The sequence below is a fragment of the Arvicanthis niloticus genome, unplaced genomic scaffold (assembly GCF_011762505.2).
Source record: "Arvicanthis niloticus isolate mArvNil1 unplaced genomic scaffold, mArvNil1.pat.X pat_scaffold_272_arrow_ctg1, whole genome shotgun sequence".
In the NCBI taxonomy this organism is placed as follows: Eukaryota; Metazoa; Chordata; class Mammalia; order Rodentia; family Muridae; genus Arvicanthis; species Arvicanthis niloticus.
Window position 1 is genome coordinate 5,200 of NW_023045934.1, and position 16,911 is coordinate 22,110.

The 16,911-nt window shown below is 36.8% G+C and overlaps 2 protein-coding genes across 2 annotated transcripts; both read right to left on the minus strand.

Annotated features, from left to right (window-relative positions):
- Positions 1-1,479: 1,479 nt before the first annotated feature.
- On the minus strand, positions 1,480-6,959 carry LOC117701840 (olfactory receptor 52E5). Its single transcript, XM_034493259.2, has 2 exons — positions 6,867-6,959; positions 1,480-2,683 (listed from the first exon to the last, which is right to left on the minus strand). Exon 2 carries the CDS (start codon positions 2,539-2,541, stop codon positions 1,600-1,602), a length of 942 nt encoding a protein of 313 aa, XP_034349150.1. The 5' UTR covers positions 2,542-2,683; positions 6,867-6,959; the 3' UTR covers positions 1,480-1,599.
- A 4,150-nt stretch (positions 6,960-11,109) lies between these two features.
- On the minus strand, positions 11,110-16,297 carry LOC117701838 (olfactory receptor 52E4). Its single transcript, XM_034493257.2, has 2 exons — positions 15,964-16,297; positions 11,110-12,259 (listed from the first exon to the last, which is right to left on the minus strand). Exon 2 carries the CDS (start codon positions 12,217-12,219, stop codon positions 11,218-11,220), a length of 1,002 nt encoding a protein of 333 aa, XP_034349148.2. The 5' UTR covers positions 12,220-12,259; positions 15,964-16,297; the 3' UTR covers positions 11,110-11,217.
- Positions 16,298-16,911: the final 614 nt, after the last annotated feature.

The window sequence follows — 16,911 nt, forward strand, 5'->3', positions numbered from 1 at the left end:
GAATTCCTCCTCCTTGTCTCTAAGAGAATACCCCCCTAGACATTCCTGCTCCGTGGGGCCTCAAGTCTCTCAAGGGTTAGGTAATCTAATGTTTTTTAGCAAGACAGAGAGAATGAGAGAGAAGGGCAAGGCCTGCCTGAGCTGGTCAAAGTCCCTTCAAGTATGGGTTGCATATCTATGTTAACCTGAAATTCTACCCTGTCCCAAAATATCCCAGAACATCACAAAAAGAGTATAAGAGCTGGAGGATAGGGAAGAGTGTGATGAAATGTCTTCTGGACATGATACAGCTGCTGCATATGACCTTATAGCAGCTATGGTTGTATGCACAGGACTTGCCCAAGATCAAGCCATTAAAAAATTCCAACAAGTATATGGGAGGAGCTGCTGAAGTCCTACCTCTAGCTGAAGTGCTATTGTCAATTCATGATTGTTTGGGAACAGAGTCACTTTTCTTTGGGGGTGAAGCCATTGGTAGATTGTCCACATCCTAGACTATGACTCCTTTACAATATGGGCAGCATTAATTGAACCCAGTGGGTTAAATTTGAAAAAAAAAAAAAGAAAATGAAATTGGAAAGGAGACATGTTAGAGGGCAAGGGTAAAGGATGAATATGATTAAGGTACATTGTACATATGCTTAAAATGTTCAAAGAATAAACAAAAATATGATTAAAAGAATAAATCTACATAACCAAGAAAAGCAGGCATACTATGTTAAGTATGCAGAATTCCAAATGTTTTAAAGTTCAATAAGATTCAAACATTTTCATGGTGTTTTTGAGTTCATAGAATCAAATTAATTTTTTGTTGTTTTTAAAACATTTTGTGGGGAGGAATATTGAAGCTCAAAAAGTTTTTTCTAGGTTTTGTTTGTTCTTTCTTTCTTTCTTTCTTTCTTTCTTTCTTTCTTTCTTTCTTTCTTTCTTTCTTTTTCTTATATTTTTTGAGAGCCAGGAGCTCATTGTGTAGCTGGTCTGGAACACACTCATCTTGTGTAGCTTAAGATGGGACTAGATGTGTTCCAGCTTCACAGGAACATGGATTTCAGAGTCACACCTGCCTTCAAAGACTTCTATTGTAGTTTTCAGGTCAAACTTCCAGAAAAGGTCAGACTTGAGGTTAAATGAATATACATTTTATGACATTTAGTTTATCTTTTGCCACTGTATTCCTGGTTTAGATAATATTCCATGCCATTTTTATCACTATAACTTTGGCTCTGACATGTGTGGGAAGATACCATTCAAGGTAGTTAGTGGGCACCAGCTTTTTCCAACCCTCTTTTCTCCCTCTAGGAATTTTATGCTGTCATGGGCTTAAAGGGGGGGGTGCTGTTGTACCTCCCATCAGTTGGACTAGAGACAAGATTTTGGAATCTTTATGTAATACCTTTGGATGATGTGTACTAACTTATGAATGATGGAGAGTCATGTAATGGGTTGGCTTTTATGGCGATAGTGAGGGGAAGTGAGCAATTTGTTTTCCCAGAATTTATTGTTCACTTGCTGTCTTGTGGAAATTTGACAGAATGTGTTTCTAATGATTACATCATTATTTTCTTATTGGACTGTTATGGAAGATCTTGGAACTAAATTTCAGTGCATTTTAGGGTTAAGCATTCTTAGTACTCTCTCCCGTATCTGTTTTGTCCTGACTCCATAAATAACAGGGTTTAGGGCAGGAGGAACCACCACATACAGGTTGGCAAGAAGTATGTGGATGTAGTGAGGGATATTGTGGCCAAAGCGGTGTGTCATGAATGAGAAGAGAGCTGGTAGGTAAAAGGCCAACATGACACTGACATGGGAGCCACATGTGCTAAGTGCCTTAAACCGAGCATCCCAGGACGGAAGGTGGAAGACTGCTTGGAGAATCCGGATGTAGGAAAATCCAATCACAGATAGATCAATGTATCCCACCGAGAAAGCAACCAATCCATAAATAACATTGACCCTGATATTGGCACATGCTAACTTTGCCAAACCCATGTGTTCACAGTAGGTATGTGGGACAATCCGGACACCACAGAAAGGCAACCTCAAGATCAGAAATATAAATGGAGTCACAAACACCAAAGTCCTGACTATGATGATTACACCCAGAATAGCTATCACCTTGTTTGTGAGAATCATGCTATATCTCAGTGGGTTACATATAGCAATATAGCGATCTATGGCCATAACTGTCAGTACCACAGATTCCAGGCCGGTGCACATATGGATGGTGTACATCTGAGTGACGCAGGCTCCAAACTCAATCTCCCTGAGATTGAACCAGAAAATGCCCAGCATCTTGGGGATGGTGGCTGTTGATAAGCCCAAATCAGTGCATGCCAACATGGCCAAGAAGTAGAACATAGGTTGGTGGAGGCTGCGTTCTGTTTGGATCACAAATAAGATGATGATGTTTCCCAAGACAGCTATTAGATACACTGCGAAGAAGGGAAAGCCGATCCACATGTGCAAATCTTCCAGCCCTGGGATCCCTATTAGGAGGAAGGAGGAAGGGTGGAACTGTGTCTTGTTGCAATGAAGCATGTTGGTGTGAACTGATTACAGATGTATTTCTTGCAGTTTACTGGCTTCCATTGAGAGAACCTAGCTTCTTTCATAGTGTGTTGTGTAATTCTTTCAGAAGCAGAAAATCCATTCTTTAATCCCATAAAACAGCACATGACACCTGCAGAGGGAATAGGAAATACTTTAACTTTGAAAAATTTGCCTCATACTTATAGAAAACCATTTGGAAAAGTTTCAAATTTGCAACAAACATGTACTTCTGTCTTTTATCTCTTCAGTCTCTAAGGAAGGACTTATATACATTAATTTAGCAACTATTTACTGATAATTACACTAGCTAATCAGAATATAATGTATATGACCAATATGGAGTCTCTCCTTCTCTCCCTCTACCCCCAATATATGTGTAGGTTTGTGTGTGTACGTATGTGTATACATGTACAGTGTACAACATATACCACATAACTGGACTGGAATTAGGAGATGATGACTTAACAAGTTGTTGAGGGGAATGATACATTTCATGCAAAGCAGAAGATAAATTTTATGTGAGAGTGGAGTAAAGAGGGTGTAGGTGAGATAGACAATGGTTTGGAATTAGACTATGGAATAAAATTAGGAATTTAGAAACAACTGGAGACTAATACATAATTTCATAAAACAATGCCCCCTCTTAGAAATGTAAAATCCTGCCTTAATATTACAATCATTGCACAAACAGCACTACTCACAAATTTATTTCAGAACTTTTATGATTCATGGTCTTTGAAAGATGGAGCAATATGATGAGAAGTTACCGGCTTCCTTTGTGTTAGTGCTATATCTAGTTTTTCAGAGGTAGCATGTGGTGATATTTAATTATGGGCTAGCTGACTCCCAAAACTGAATTCATCAATTGCCTTGTTTTCTGGTCTGAGTCATCACTTGTAACATGATTAGGTAATGTGTGTGAGAAAATCATCCTGTTACTTAACTGTTAACTACAGAGCATGAATTTTATGCTAGACTCTGGGTCATAGGTAGTAGCCACACATTGACCAGACTTGTTAGGTCCAGACAATGATGTCGCTACAGCAGTGCAGTGGTTGTGTTGTCTTGATGTTGCTTTGAGTACAATGTATTCTAATTTGGTGGCTATAATATAGTCTTTAAAAGCTGCTTTAGAAAATATGGTGATATATCTCATTTAGATTGACATGTGCCTATATTATATCCCATTTTTCCTTTTAGTATGGAATTATTTCCAAATATATGTTATAATTATCTATTTCGTGATTTGTTCACATCAAACTCAGTCTCAGTAGCATTCACACTCACTGACCCTTCATTAGATTTCTCTTTGTACTCATCCCTAGCCTTTACCTCAGTACATAATAGGCCAAAGAGTTCTTTTAATTTTACTTTTCACTAAAAAGAATAATACTTCACATTGGTTTTTTTAAAGAAAAAGATGTCTAGGTGGCATTTAAGGAAATTCCTTCGTGTTTATAAGTATTATTTAAATATCAAAACAGATCTGAGATTGGCATCTCTGTCCCATTTATAAAGGTGGTAAATGAAGATCAGGTAAGACTGTCTACCTATCTATCCACATACATAAATTTATATTATAAATACTGTATATATGTTATATATCAGTCAATAGTTGTAACGATTTTTAAAATATATAAACTAGGGGTAACAATACTGATTCCATGATTGGGGTAACACACAGGGATGTTCTGAAAGCTAGAACTTATATATTTGTGGTGTGCTTACTCAGTCCTAAATGTAATTTTAGTAACTCTAATAATCACCATCATCATCCTCATCACCATCATCATCATCCTCATCATTGAGATAAGGAAGAGGAGAGATATTTCCTAAAAGTATCTCTTTTTATCCACTCTCCATTTTCTGCTTTTCAATTTTTATTATTTCTTATGTAATGCTTTTTAAATCTCTATTAATATATAGTACATTTCCAGTTTCTAAGATATGAAAATATTGAATGAATTTTTTCTTCATTTAAATTATTTGCCAACCACAGCATGTGGAATCTGTTTTTTAAATGCTGGATATATTTCATATTTTTAATGTATATCTTAATGTGTATTTTCCTTATTTTTATAGGTTTCTGATTTACATTTTATTGTTAATGACATTTACTGACCAATATTGTTAATCTGAACTGTTACAGAATTGTTTGACTTGGAGTTTTATTTTCATGTTTCCATCAGTCTACAACTTCTAGAAAGACCAGTGCCAATGTACTACTTGCTTTCAATGGTGGAACACAATTGTCTAAATTCTGCTATGTTTAAAACACAGGGGCTATATGTTATGATAATATTGGTTGTATTAATGAGAAAGCTACAGAAAGAATTTTATTGACAGAAAAATCAAAGAACAGAGCTAACTCATTTACCATGTGTCTAAAGTTGGTGAGATAAACAATGTCATGGGATTAGTGGGCTGGTATGTACACAAACTTCAACACTTAGGAAGCTTAAGCAGGAGGATCATGAGTCTGAGGATGCCATGTGCTACAGTTAGATACTGTTCAATTAGCGAAGACAGCCTAGATCTCACATCAGACATATAACTAAAGAAGGTCACATGTCCAGGTCATATAACAAAAATGCAAACATTATGAAAAGTTATGACAGTATTTCTCCTCATAAACCTGTCAGTCTTAAAGAAATGGTTTCCAATGATAATTACCTGTATGACTATCAATGCATATAGTTTGAAGCAGCAATGATACACATCATCAAAATTCAGGACATTTGAAGAAGACGCAAACAAACATCTCAATGAACATAAAAATAAAAACAATAAATATTTGATGTACAGGAAAACAAAAATAAATATTGAATGAAATAATGAAGACAATTTGGGATTTGAAAACTAAATTCAGTACATGGAAATGTTTAAGAGAATTCAAGTTGAAATGGAAATGGGACTGAAAAAATTGATAAATCAATTAGAAAATTCAGAGGAATGATTTTAAATAGATTGGATCAAAGAGAAGGCAGAGTATCAGAACTTGAAGGTAACATAGAAAAATTGAATTGCTACAGGAAAAAATATAAAAAATTTCAAAAACACACAAAAGAAACATGCAGGAACTTTTGTACACTGTGAAAAGACCAAAGCTTTGTATCATAGATATAGATGAAGAAGAATCCTAGGTTCATGATGTAGACCAGTTATTCAATAGGATTATAGAAGTAAATGTCTATATATTAAGGAAAGACAAATCTATACAGATACAAGAAACACACAAAACCACAAATAGATAAGCCCAAAGAAACTTCTCATCGCATATGATACTTAAAGTACCAAGTATACAGAACAAAGAAAGAGTATTGAAAGCAGAAAAATACACACACACACACACACACACACACACACACACACACACACCCCACATCACAAAAAGAGAAAACCTACCAGAATAATGGCTGATTTCTTAATGAAAAAATTTAAAAAGCCAGCAGACCCTAGTATAAAGTACTTCAAATTCTAAGAGATCACTGATATCAACCTAATTTTACACACCCAGCAAAACTAACAAGTTGAGGGAGAAAGAAAAACTTTCCATGATATAAGCAGTCTACTTAAAAACCAAAACCAAATGAACAAACCAAAACAACAACAACAACTAAATGAAAAAATAAAAAAAATGTACATCTGCAAAAAATAAGTAAAATAAGTAAAAGTCTTTAAATTTACTTTTATATTGATGTGATTTCTTGTGCTTTTCAATCCCAATTTTCCTCGGTATGTAAATTTTAATTTAATGATTATTGTTTTTAAACTTCAGACTGTACTTATTATATGAATTGTATTTTCTGAAATACTATATCTAGAGAATTGTAAAGTTTTGTTAAAGTTTTAAAGTAATTTGATACATCTTAAAGTAAGCTTGAATTTGCCACTAACATTACTTATCTCCCTATTTTGGCTGTCAAATTGCTTTCTTCTGCCATCATGACTAATTGGTTATTTGGCCTCACCTCAAAAGACAAATGGAAATGTATAAGAAGGAAAAGACACCATCTATGCCAGCTGATCTCTTTTCATGAATATTTCTTTTTATGTATCCAACATACTATTCTTTGTTCATGTACTCCTGATTGTACACACACTCCTGCATATATCGAAACTGTTTTATTTTCTTGTCACTGTGGGTACTGGTGTCTGATTTTCAGTGATGAATCCCAATTATTGTCAGATTGACCCTCCACCCCTGCTGTTCACCTTGATATCTATCAACAGAGTCTACGGTCACTGGCTGACTCTCTGGAGCTCATTAGTGTTTGGAGACCCTTCTATCAGCATTACTGGAACTTACCCACCTTTGACCAATATCTGAGAAGTCATTTGTGAGGAATTGGATGCCATAGATTGCAATCTGTATGGGTCCAAGTTCTCAATAACCAGAGTCAGGGAGTTAAAAGAAGACCTCTAATTATCAGGGGAGAGCCTTCTCCTGATGAAGACCTAGGCACAGAACAGAAAATTCCCACATCTCTGAGGGCAGATCTTTTTTCTATTTCTGGGTCAATGATCTGTACAGTTATCCGTACATCACCAGGGAGCACTCTTCCCTGAACATGTCCCAGGAGGCTAGCTGCTCAGAGGGATGATGGCTTCACAATAATACTACAAATCTCACTATGGTGATAGGCAATGATGTCACTTTTGACAGAGAAACAATAAAGGCAGGAAAGGAACATGGTAGGAAAACCCCAGCATTTTCACTAAGTCATCTCTGAAACTTATAAAATTAAAGAGAGAAAGATGATTCTTATTTATTTCCAAATCTGGATATAGACAGACACAGACAGACACAAACACAGACACAGACACACAGACACACACATACACACACACACACACACACACACAGATACATACATACTTAGACACACACATATAAAACTGCATGTATTTTGTGAGCATTTGGTGCCCTTAATTCTACATATTAATTAAAAAACTAAATATAGTAGACATTTTATGCCAAGATAAAGTATAGTTTAAGAACATGACATGATTTTTAATTATAATTTTATCATATTAGCTCTTTGAAAATATCACACATGTATGTAGTATATTCTGTTGACACTGATCCTCTACCCTCTTTTATCTTCCTTCCACCCCTGTGAAACCCCTCTTCCTCCATACAAGTCTTTTTTTCACATTCATGTCTTTTGTTTCGTTTTGTGACCCACTGAGCTCTAACCAAGCTGTCTGTGTAACTCTGGGATCACTGGAGCCTGGTGGGTACACAACTCACGACAATGTCTGTACTTTCCCTTCAGTAGTCAATGGTTCATCAGGGAGTGGTAAGGACCCATACACCTCTCCCCAGTCACTGACTAATGACAAGCCCAGTGTAGACAACTTCAGTTGCTGTGAGATCCTAACTGCGTGGCCATACCTTGTCCTTTGCATTCTTTCTGTCCCTTTTATGGCATTCCCTGAATGGTTCCACCCTCACAGAGCAGTGCTGGCCTCATCAAAAAAAATACAGAGTGAATTTACAGCAAGGCAGAAAAAAACAGAAAAACAAAAACAAAAAACAAACCACAAAACAAAACAAAATACCCTTCAAGACTTTGCTTTCTAAAAGGTATTTAAAAGAACATTTCATTCGTATTTTTATTTAAATTTTATATTCTGTACATATTGCTAGAGGTCAACTGTTTTTAATGGCCAACAGTAACCAAATCAACCTTCAGAATGTTCTCTGTTCCTTTTCTGACATGACTGTGTTCATTGTAATCTCAAAAGAAAAAAAAGTCTTGCTAAAACAAACAAGCAAGCAAACAAACAAGGCAGTGGTGGCAACTTTAATCCCAGCACTCTGGAGGCAGAGGCAGACAGGATCTGTGAGTTCGAGGCCAGCCTGGTCTACATAGTGTGTTCCAGGACAGCCAGGGCTACAATAAAGAAACCTTGTCTTGAAAAACAAAAAACTAAACAAAAACAACCAACCAACCAGAAACAAAAACAAAAACAAACAAACAAAAACAAAAGGAAAGGAAAAGAGCAGCAAAATCTTACTGCAAGCCTTCCAGTACGTTTCTGTGCATTTCTGGGTTGTACCTAGCTATGTTATAATTATTCTGTATGAGATAGCCAAAAATGCCAAAATGAGAAGGGGTTCTTTTCTTCTTGTCTATGAAGTAACTATTTATTTATTTATTTACTTACTTACTTATTTATTCATGTATTTATTCATGGCCTGCTTGATGTATATATGAAACAAAGCACAACAGAAAAGTATAGTTTCGTTTTGCTTGCCCTGTTCTAACAAAAAAAGTTGTTTAGCAAATAACAAATTGCCATTATTATTAATTTTTAAGCATCCAGTTTCTGTAATTAATACTTTGGAGTCAGGCAATTTAAATCCACTTCCAGTAATTCAAAGCCAAAGGCCCTTCTCATATTTTTGGGTCTTATCATTTTTCTTATAGATTTTCGTGAGTGATAAAAATGACAATATACAGTCCACATGGCTTTTCTCAGAATGCAGTGAGCTCATACATTAATGCATAAATATGTAAACTAAATTACTAAAGAGAGCACATTGAAAAGCTCGCTAGTTTATTTTATCAAGATACATATTCTTTTGACCACTAGATGTCAGCAATATGCATTTGCCAAGCCAATGATCTACCTGCGCTCATGTTAGAGGTTCAACAGTACAGTAACTTGATTCTTGATGAATATAAGATAAATAAAGAAATCTTGTGTGCCATTTGAACTGTATGGATACTTAATGGTCAAATCAACTATATTTTTGCAGAAACAGAAAAAGATCCCCAAGCTATTACCCTACCTCTAATATTTCAATATATTTCAGATATGTATTTATTTGTGTAGCTTCAAGGTTGAGAATATCTGTTCAGAGATCCTTGATAACTTTTAGAATAAAAAGTATAGGGCAGAGGGTTGGCAAGTTTTTAAACCTGGTGGACACAGTTTAGCAACAAACTATCAAATTATAGAGAGAAGGCATTTGGTTTTACAGTTTTAATTAGAGTATGCTAATTGTGTCCACAGGAGTAGGTTTTATTTCATAAATGCATATGACACATTTGTAATATTTATACCTCCATTATCCTTGTATAGTCCCTGATGTCTTATCTCCCTTTCCCCCTTATAATCATCCTCTATCTTCATGATGACCACCCCCATATTTTACATGTGAGAAATACTTAATACTTGTTTGTCTTCCAGCGCCTCCCATTCCACCTAATGGGAGGCAATTTTTTCTGATAAAGATACTCTGTCTGAGCTATCTTTCTCTTGTTACATGAAAATGAAGCTAAAGATGGGTCTATTTGGTACATTTTTTTGGACATAGGTTTGTGCTTATTTTGCCCCCCAGTCATTTTATTTCTAAGATTAAGGTGATAGATCAGGTTTTGATGCTTTTTTTATTTTTCCACTGGCAATTCGTAGCAAATAATTTCTAGTTGCACAAGGCAGGGGCTGTAAAACTCAAGTGAAATTTATGCACACAAACCAGGAAATTCTGCAGGTTGCACACTGGGCAAGAATGGACTACAGCTGGTGTATTCAGAACAAAAGTTGCCTAGGTTCCCAAAGATGAATAGATGATACCTTTTACTATCTTCTTGGTTTCTTATAATGATATTTCCTACTCATCTAATGATTTGACTAATTTTGTATTGACATGTAGACCTAGACAACATTTCTGAACAGAAGACATTCATGGTTTATCTGCTGATTTTGAAGCCAGAATTTTCTAGCCAGTCATGAACTTTATCTCAGTGGCAATTTAAACAAACCTCATTCTTCATCCATATTGGGAATTTGTGGTATGAGCAAATATTCAAAATGTACAGCATTAAAAAATTTTACAGAGAGATTTTTAAGCTTTTGTCATAGAATTGAGCTTATTTTCTCATTTCTATTTTTTGAAGTAGAATGTAGATGCAAATGATGCATAGAATCAGATTGAATTTAGACAGAAGACACTTAGAATTACTCACACCTGCTTGCATTAAACTGGAAAAGAACATCACACTTCCTTCACGTTTGTGTGGTAGTTTGTCAGATCCCCTAAGACCAAGTTCATTGGAGAAAGAATAAAGAGGAGAAGTATGGGGAGGAGGAGTGAGGACACAGAAGGAGCAAGAGTGACTGGAAGGATAAGATGCAGAGAACTTAATCAAAGTGAATCCATGATTTAGAGGTGAAGGGAAAGTCTGGGATTATTGTAAAGGATAGAATCTTGCGAGGCACTAGATGTACTGATTCAAGTACCACTACCTACTAAGCCAAGAGCTAAGCCTTGCACTTATAAAACATTGTTAGGTCACAATGTCCTTCAATATTTAAACTTACCTAAAGAGAAGATGTGTGGAGAAATAAAGAGGTATCCCTCTTTTACTGCAAGTGATTCTATTAAGGACATTGCCACCTTCAACATTATCTCCATGACTTTCGAAACTTTGTCCAGACAGGTGGAGGGAGGTGGGGAGACTGGGCAGAAATATATATATATATATATATATATATATATATATATATATATAGCTATTAATACTAATGCATTTGGATCAAAGTGCTAGGCATGGAAACCACACCTAAAATTATGAAGAATTTCAAGAGAACTCTGATTATTATACCTTGAGCCATGTGTGGATAAATTTACCCAAACTCTACATAGAATTATTCTTTTTGTACAACTATTTTTATAATTTTCTCTCGGATCTGTTTAGTCCTGACTCCATAAATGACAGGGTTCAGAGCAGGTGGGACAACTACATATAGATTAGCTAAAAGAATGTGAATGTAGTGGGGAATGTTTTGGCCAAAGCGGTGAGTCATGAAAGAAAACAAGGCTGGTGTGTAAAAACACAGCATTATACAGACATGGGAACCGCAGGTGTTGAGAGCCTTCAATCGGGCATCTTGAGAAGGAATTCGGAAAACAGCTCGAAGGATAAGCACATAGGAAGAGGCAATCAGAATCATGTCCACAAGGATATGGGAAATCACCACGAGTCCATAGATGATGTTGATCTTGATGGATGCACAAGCTAAACGGGCCAGACCCATGTGTTCACAGTATGTGTGAGGCATGATGTGGTGCCCACAGAAGGGCAGTCTCAGAATGAGAAACACAAATGGAGTCACAAGAATTAAATTTCTTCCAATCACAACCGAGAGGAGAAGGCTGATGGTTTTATTGGTGAGGATCGTGGTGTACTGGAGAGGTTTGCAGATGGCAACAAAGCGGTCATAAGCCATGACCACTAGCAAAACAGTTTCCATGCCTGTAAACACGTGAATAAAGAACATCTGAGCAAGGCAGCCCCCGAAACTGATCTCCTGGAGATTGAACCAGAAGATGCCCAACATTTTGGGGATGGTAGATGTGGATAGACACAGATCAATCATCGACAATGTGGCTAGAAAGTAGAACATGGGCTGGTGGAGGCTGTGTTCAGTCTTGATCACAAAGAGAATGGTGATGTTTCCCACAAGGGAAGTCAGGTACACAAGAGAGAATGGGAAAGCAATCCATATATGAAAAACTTCCAGTCCTGGAATCCCTACCAGGATAAAGAAAGTGGGATGGAACTGGGTGCTATTGATAGAAGGCATTCTCCTCGCAGATGTCTGGGAATTCTTGTGAAGAGAGACTATCCCTTCATTAAGCTCTTCCATTATCAAGGTCCTGGGAGATGGAAAAGCATCCGTCCGTGTGCTGAATAAAATAGCATAAATATGAAGATAAGATAGTTTCTTCAAAAGTTATCTAGCAATTTGCTCAACACCCATCTTACTTATGAGACCTACTGTAATCAATATTGCTCATTGTTTTTCTAACTCATGAGATCACTGAAAAAAAAAACCTGGAGTATTCATTCTTATGTTATATATTCACATTTTTTGGTGTTCTATTTTATTAATCACTTTGAGTACTGCCACCTATGTCCAGTGTTCCTCAAAGTTTGGTCTACTATTTAAAAAACCCATAAATTCTATGAGATGCATTATACTTTCACCAGTGTTTTGATTTGTTATAAATCTAGTGGTTTGTTCATTAGTTCAGTATACTCAGCTTGACATAATAAAGCTCAATGAGATGTTCTGCCCCAGAATTTTCCTTATCCTAACTCTGTTGCTCTGAGAAGCCTGTTGTTCTACAACAACATTGCTAGTTTTTTAGTGCTTTTTCATCTTATGGAGCTGAATTATTTTCAAAACTATTGCTAGCCTCCTAGTTCTTTGACAGTACCCACATACCTCTCTTAGAGTTTTGATTGCTATGAAAATACACCATGACTAAAAGCAACTTGGGGAGGAAGGTTTTATTCCAGTTTACAAATCTCAAGTCATACCCTACTACTGAAAGAGGTCAGAGCAGGAACTCAAGGCAGGGATCTGGAGGCGTGAACTGAAGTAAAGGTCTTAGGAGAGTGTTGTTTACTAGCTAGCTCCTCATGGCTTGCCCAGCCTGCATTCTTTTACAACCCAGGCCACCTGCCTGGGGGCGATACCACCTACAGTGAGCTGGGTCTTACCAAATTGACCATTAATTAACACAATACACCACAGATTTGCCTACAGGCCAATCCTATAAAGGCAATTTCTCTACATAAATTTGAAAAAGAACAAAGGATGGTTTAAGGAAAGGTTTGGAGGGAAGAAGGGGAAGAGGGAATGATTTAATTATATTTATTATAATCTCAAAAGCAAAAGAAATAATTTCCTTTTTATAGATACATCTAGATTTGTGTCAAATTAACAAACAAACAAACAAAACAATAACAACAACAAACCAACCACTCTGTATATCTTCAAAAAATGCCTTTCTCTTATCAGATGAATCATGGGTATTTGTCTTATAATATATAGGGTAAATACTGTATACACATAATATTTATAACCTAAAATTGTATCTAGCTTTAAGTATAAAAAGATTAAATATCTAAAAGATATTTAGACACCAAAGTTAAATTTTTGTTAGGTTATCTTTTTTTATCCTTTAACAATAACAATCAAACAAACCAAAAATCCCTTGACAAAACAGCAAAATCCTTTAATTTTTTTTGTGCTCTTAGGAAATTACATAACTCTAATAACTAACATGACCTAACTTTTTTATCTTGTAGTAGCAGAAGATCTGCTACTGGGACATAGAACAAGAGAATTTTAATTTTATATTCCTAATACCCAAATATAAAATTTTGGTCCTATCTGTGCACATGCATGTGTGTGTGTGTGTGTGTGTGTGTGTGAGAGAGAGAGAGAGAGAGAGAGAGAGAGAGAGAGAGAGAGAGCAAGAGAGAGAGAGAGAGCAAGAGAGAGAGAGAGCAAGAGAGAGAGAGAGAGAGAGAGAGAGCGCTATGGACTGAGAAAGACAGAGAGACACACACAGAGAAAGACAGAGACTTGACAGACTGAGACACAGACAATGACAGAAACATAGATACCCAGACACACACACACACACACACACACACACACACACACTACTGGGAGGTGGGAGACAGACAGATGTATACAGACAGAAAGACAATGGAGTATATTGTTTTGCATACCAGATTTTATCTAGCTAGTTGGGTAGCTATCACACCAAGGAAATGTCCTGGTAGAAGTGTTATTAACAATGTTCTGTTCTGTATGTGAAGAAACAGAGCTATAGTAGACCCCACAGAAGCTTGAAAGAAAGTTGATCATGTAGAAGGACGAGGTCGACGTTTGCTAGTGTTGAAGGGAAGACGGCAGTCTAAGAAATTGGAAGCTCTTTATAGAATTTGGCTAACTTATAGTTAGTACCATCTTCAGGGTGGTTGTTTACAACATGACACTTTACCAGCAAAGGTGAGGTCCCAGTAGAATGAGAGAGGGAGCTACTCTTGCACAGTGTCATTTACAGCCACCAGGACATTTACTTCTTAAAAAACTTAGCCAGAATACTTGTTCTTGTTTTTCTGCTGGAGCTGTGTGATACCAGCAGTGTCTGATACATCCAGCTATCAAGCTGGTCATTTTCAGAGACCATCTTGGTTTAAATGGGCTCACTGACAAACATCTCAGTCCCACAGCACACTGTAAAACTTGAGTTGACAATAGTTAGGGCACTTTTCCTTATAGCATCAACAAATAGTGTGGTCACTGATAATGTGATTTCTTTTTACAGTATTGTTAGTATTGTTTCTTCCTTTCTGGCCCTTGTAGAACATGAAGTGGACTATTTTTAGGCTTGAAACTACTTCGACTTAAAGTGGCTAAAATTCTTGTTGTGCCATTTACTTGCTGAGGAACTTTGACTAATCTCTTTACTTTATAAATCATTTCTAGCCGGGTGATGGTGGCGCATGCCTTTAATCCCAGCACTTGGGAGGCAGAGGCAGGCGGATTTCTGAGTTCGAGGCCAGCCTGGTCTACAGAGTGAATTCCAGGACAGCCAGGGCTACACAGGGAAACCCTGTCTTGAAAAACTAAAATAAATAAATAAATAAATAAATAAATCATTTCCTTTTTCTATAAAATTGGGGAATATCCAACTAAAATCCAACTAATATCTTTATTTTCAGAATGGACAAGACTAATGGATCTGAGGGAAGCAGGTCAGAAGGTATCTAAAAAGTCACAAGTGTTTCCTAATGTTTTATTTTAATCCAAGATTCCAAGAAAAGACCATTGTTTAAAATGAGGTCGTTGTTGTCCAGAAGTGGGTTGTTACAGAAGAATGAAGGCTGCTATCAGGTTAGACATTTACACTTCTCTAGATATCCATTTATACCAACATAATCCAGCATTGCTCACATTTGTAGAGAACCAGGCTCTCTTCTCATTCTTACTCTTCCCTCTTCAGCTTTCCTCAGCTTCATGGGATCAAAAAATTTGAATGGTCTGGGAAGGAAGGTCAATTTAGGTCATTTCAAGACTGAAGCATGAAGAAGGCTGGAGAAACAGGCAGGTTTTGGCTGCTCTTAGGGATATTACATCAAATTTTAGATATGGTTCCCCAAAGTAGTGGGAAGTAGGTGGTGAAAGTAGCTTGAATGAGCTTTAAATGAGAAGGAATATGAGAGAGACAGGAGCAGACAATAGTGAAGATGAAATTACTGATGAAATTGTATCTGGATACTGACATCAGTCATAGCTTTATCCTGACCCAAACATATCAGTGATCTGCAAATTTTTATCTGCCACAGAAGCACAGCAAACCTCACAGATGGCTTTGCTCCCCGGTTGGTTTTCTAGCCTTCATAATTTTAATTTTGCTGAAGTATGTGTGTACCTGTGTTTTTATAAACTATATAGGAATGGGATAGTATCCAGGAGAGATCAAGAGAGGGGAGAAGGAAGAAGTAAGGAAAGGATAGAGAGGGAGGAAGGAAAAAGAAAGGCACAGAAACACATGTACAAAGTCTACATGAATACCATAGTCCTTACCTTATCTACACCAATCCCACTGAGCTGCATTTTGCTGTGTACAAGATAATGGTTAAAAATTTGGAGGCTTCTGCATATTTGACTTCTCTTCCTCTTCTTTGCTATCTCTTCTGTATCCTGCTTGGATTCTGATGTCTCTAATATTTCATTTCACAGTCTTCACATGGAGCAGAGTAGCATTGTGGTCTAGGTTCTTAAAGATAGCCCTTTCAAGCCTCTGTGTTTCCAGGGTCACTAGTCCTATGAAGAGAAACTTTATAGTGACTCTAGATATGTCCCAGCATCCCTGAACACAGTTTTCAGAACCCTCTGTGTATAAACCTGTGCCCAAGGGTCTAACCTTCTATTCTGCTCAATGGCATAGTGGAGAAACACTCTACCATATATAATCCCTTCACTCAGAGGAGACGTGGTGTGAACGGCTAGAAAGGGAAATACACCAAGGGAAGATGGTAATGAGTGGGTCTCCCAAGGGTAAAAAAAGACATTAAATTTATACTAGAGAATTCTCCAAAGTATGACTTTCTTCATCAACTCTTCCATTTTGTTTTATTAAAAAGTGTAAGTGCTAGCTTAGTTTGGGCATGGCCACAGCTAAGAGTTTAAAAACACAAAGAAAGAGTAGACTCTTAAAATACATTCACCTCTGTGACTGTGTGCAGAATTACAGATAAATCCACCAACATCCTTCAACCCTGTGAGAATCCTCATTCCAGCCTGTACCTAGCATCCAAGAGATGGGGTCGATAGGAAAATCTATGTTTACTCTTTTGTTAGGTTGAGGCAAAAATTCAATTTCTCCTAAGAAAACTTATCCTAATGTCTTCCCCTTGTGGGGCACTGATTGAATCTCCCACATGTCCCTTCCTGAGTAGTGAAGTGAGCTTGATGGTCTTCTAAGGATATGCTATATGCTGTGACTTCCTGGATATAGGAACAAATTTTCTA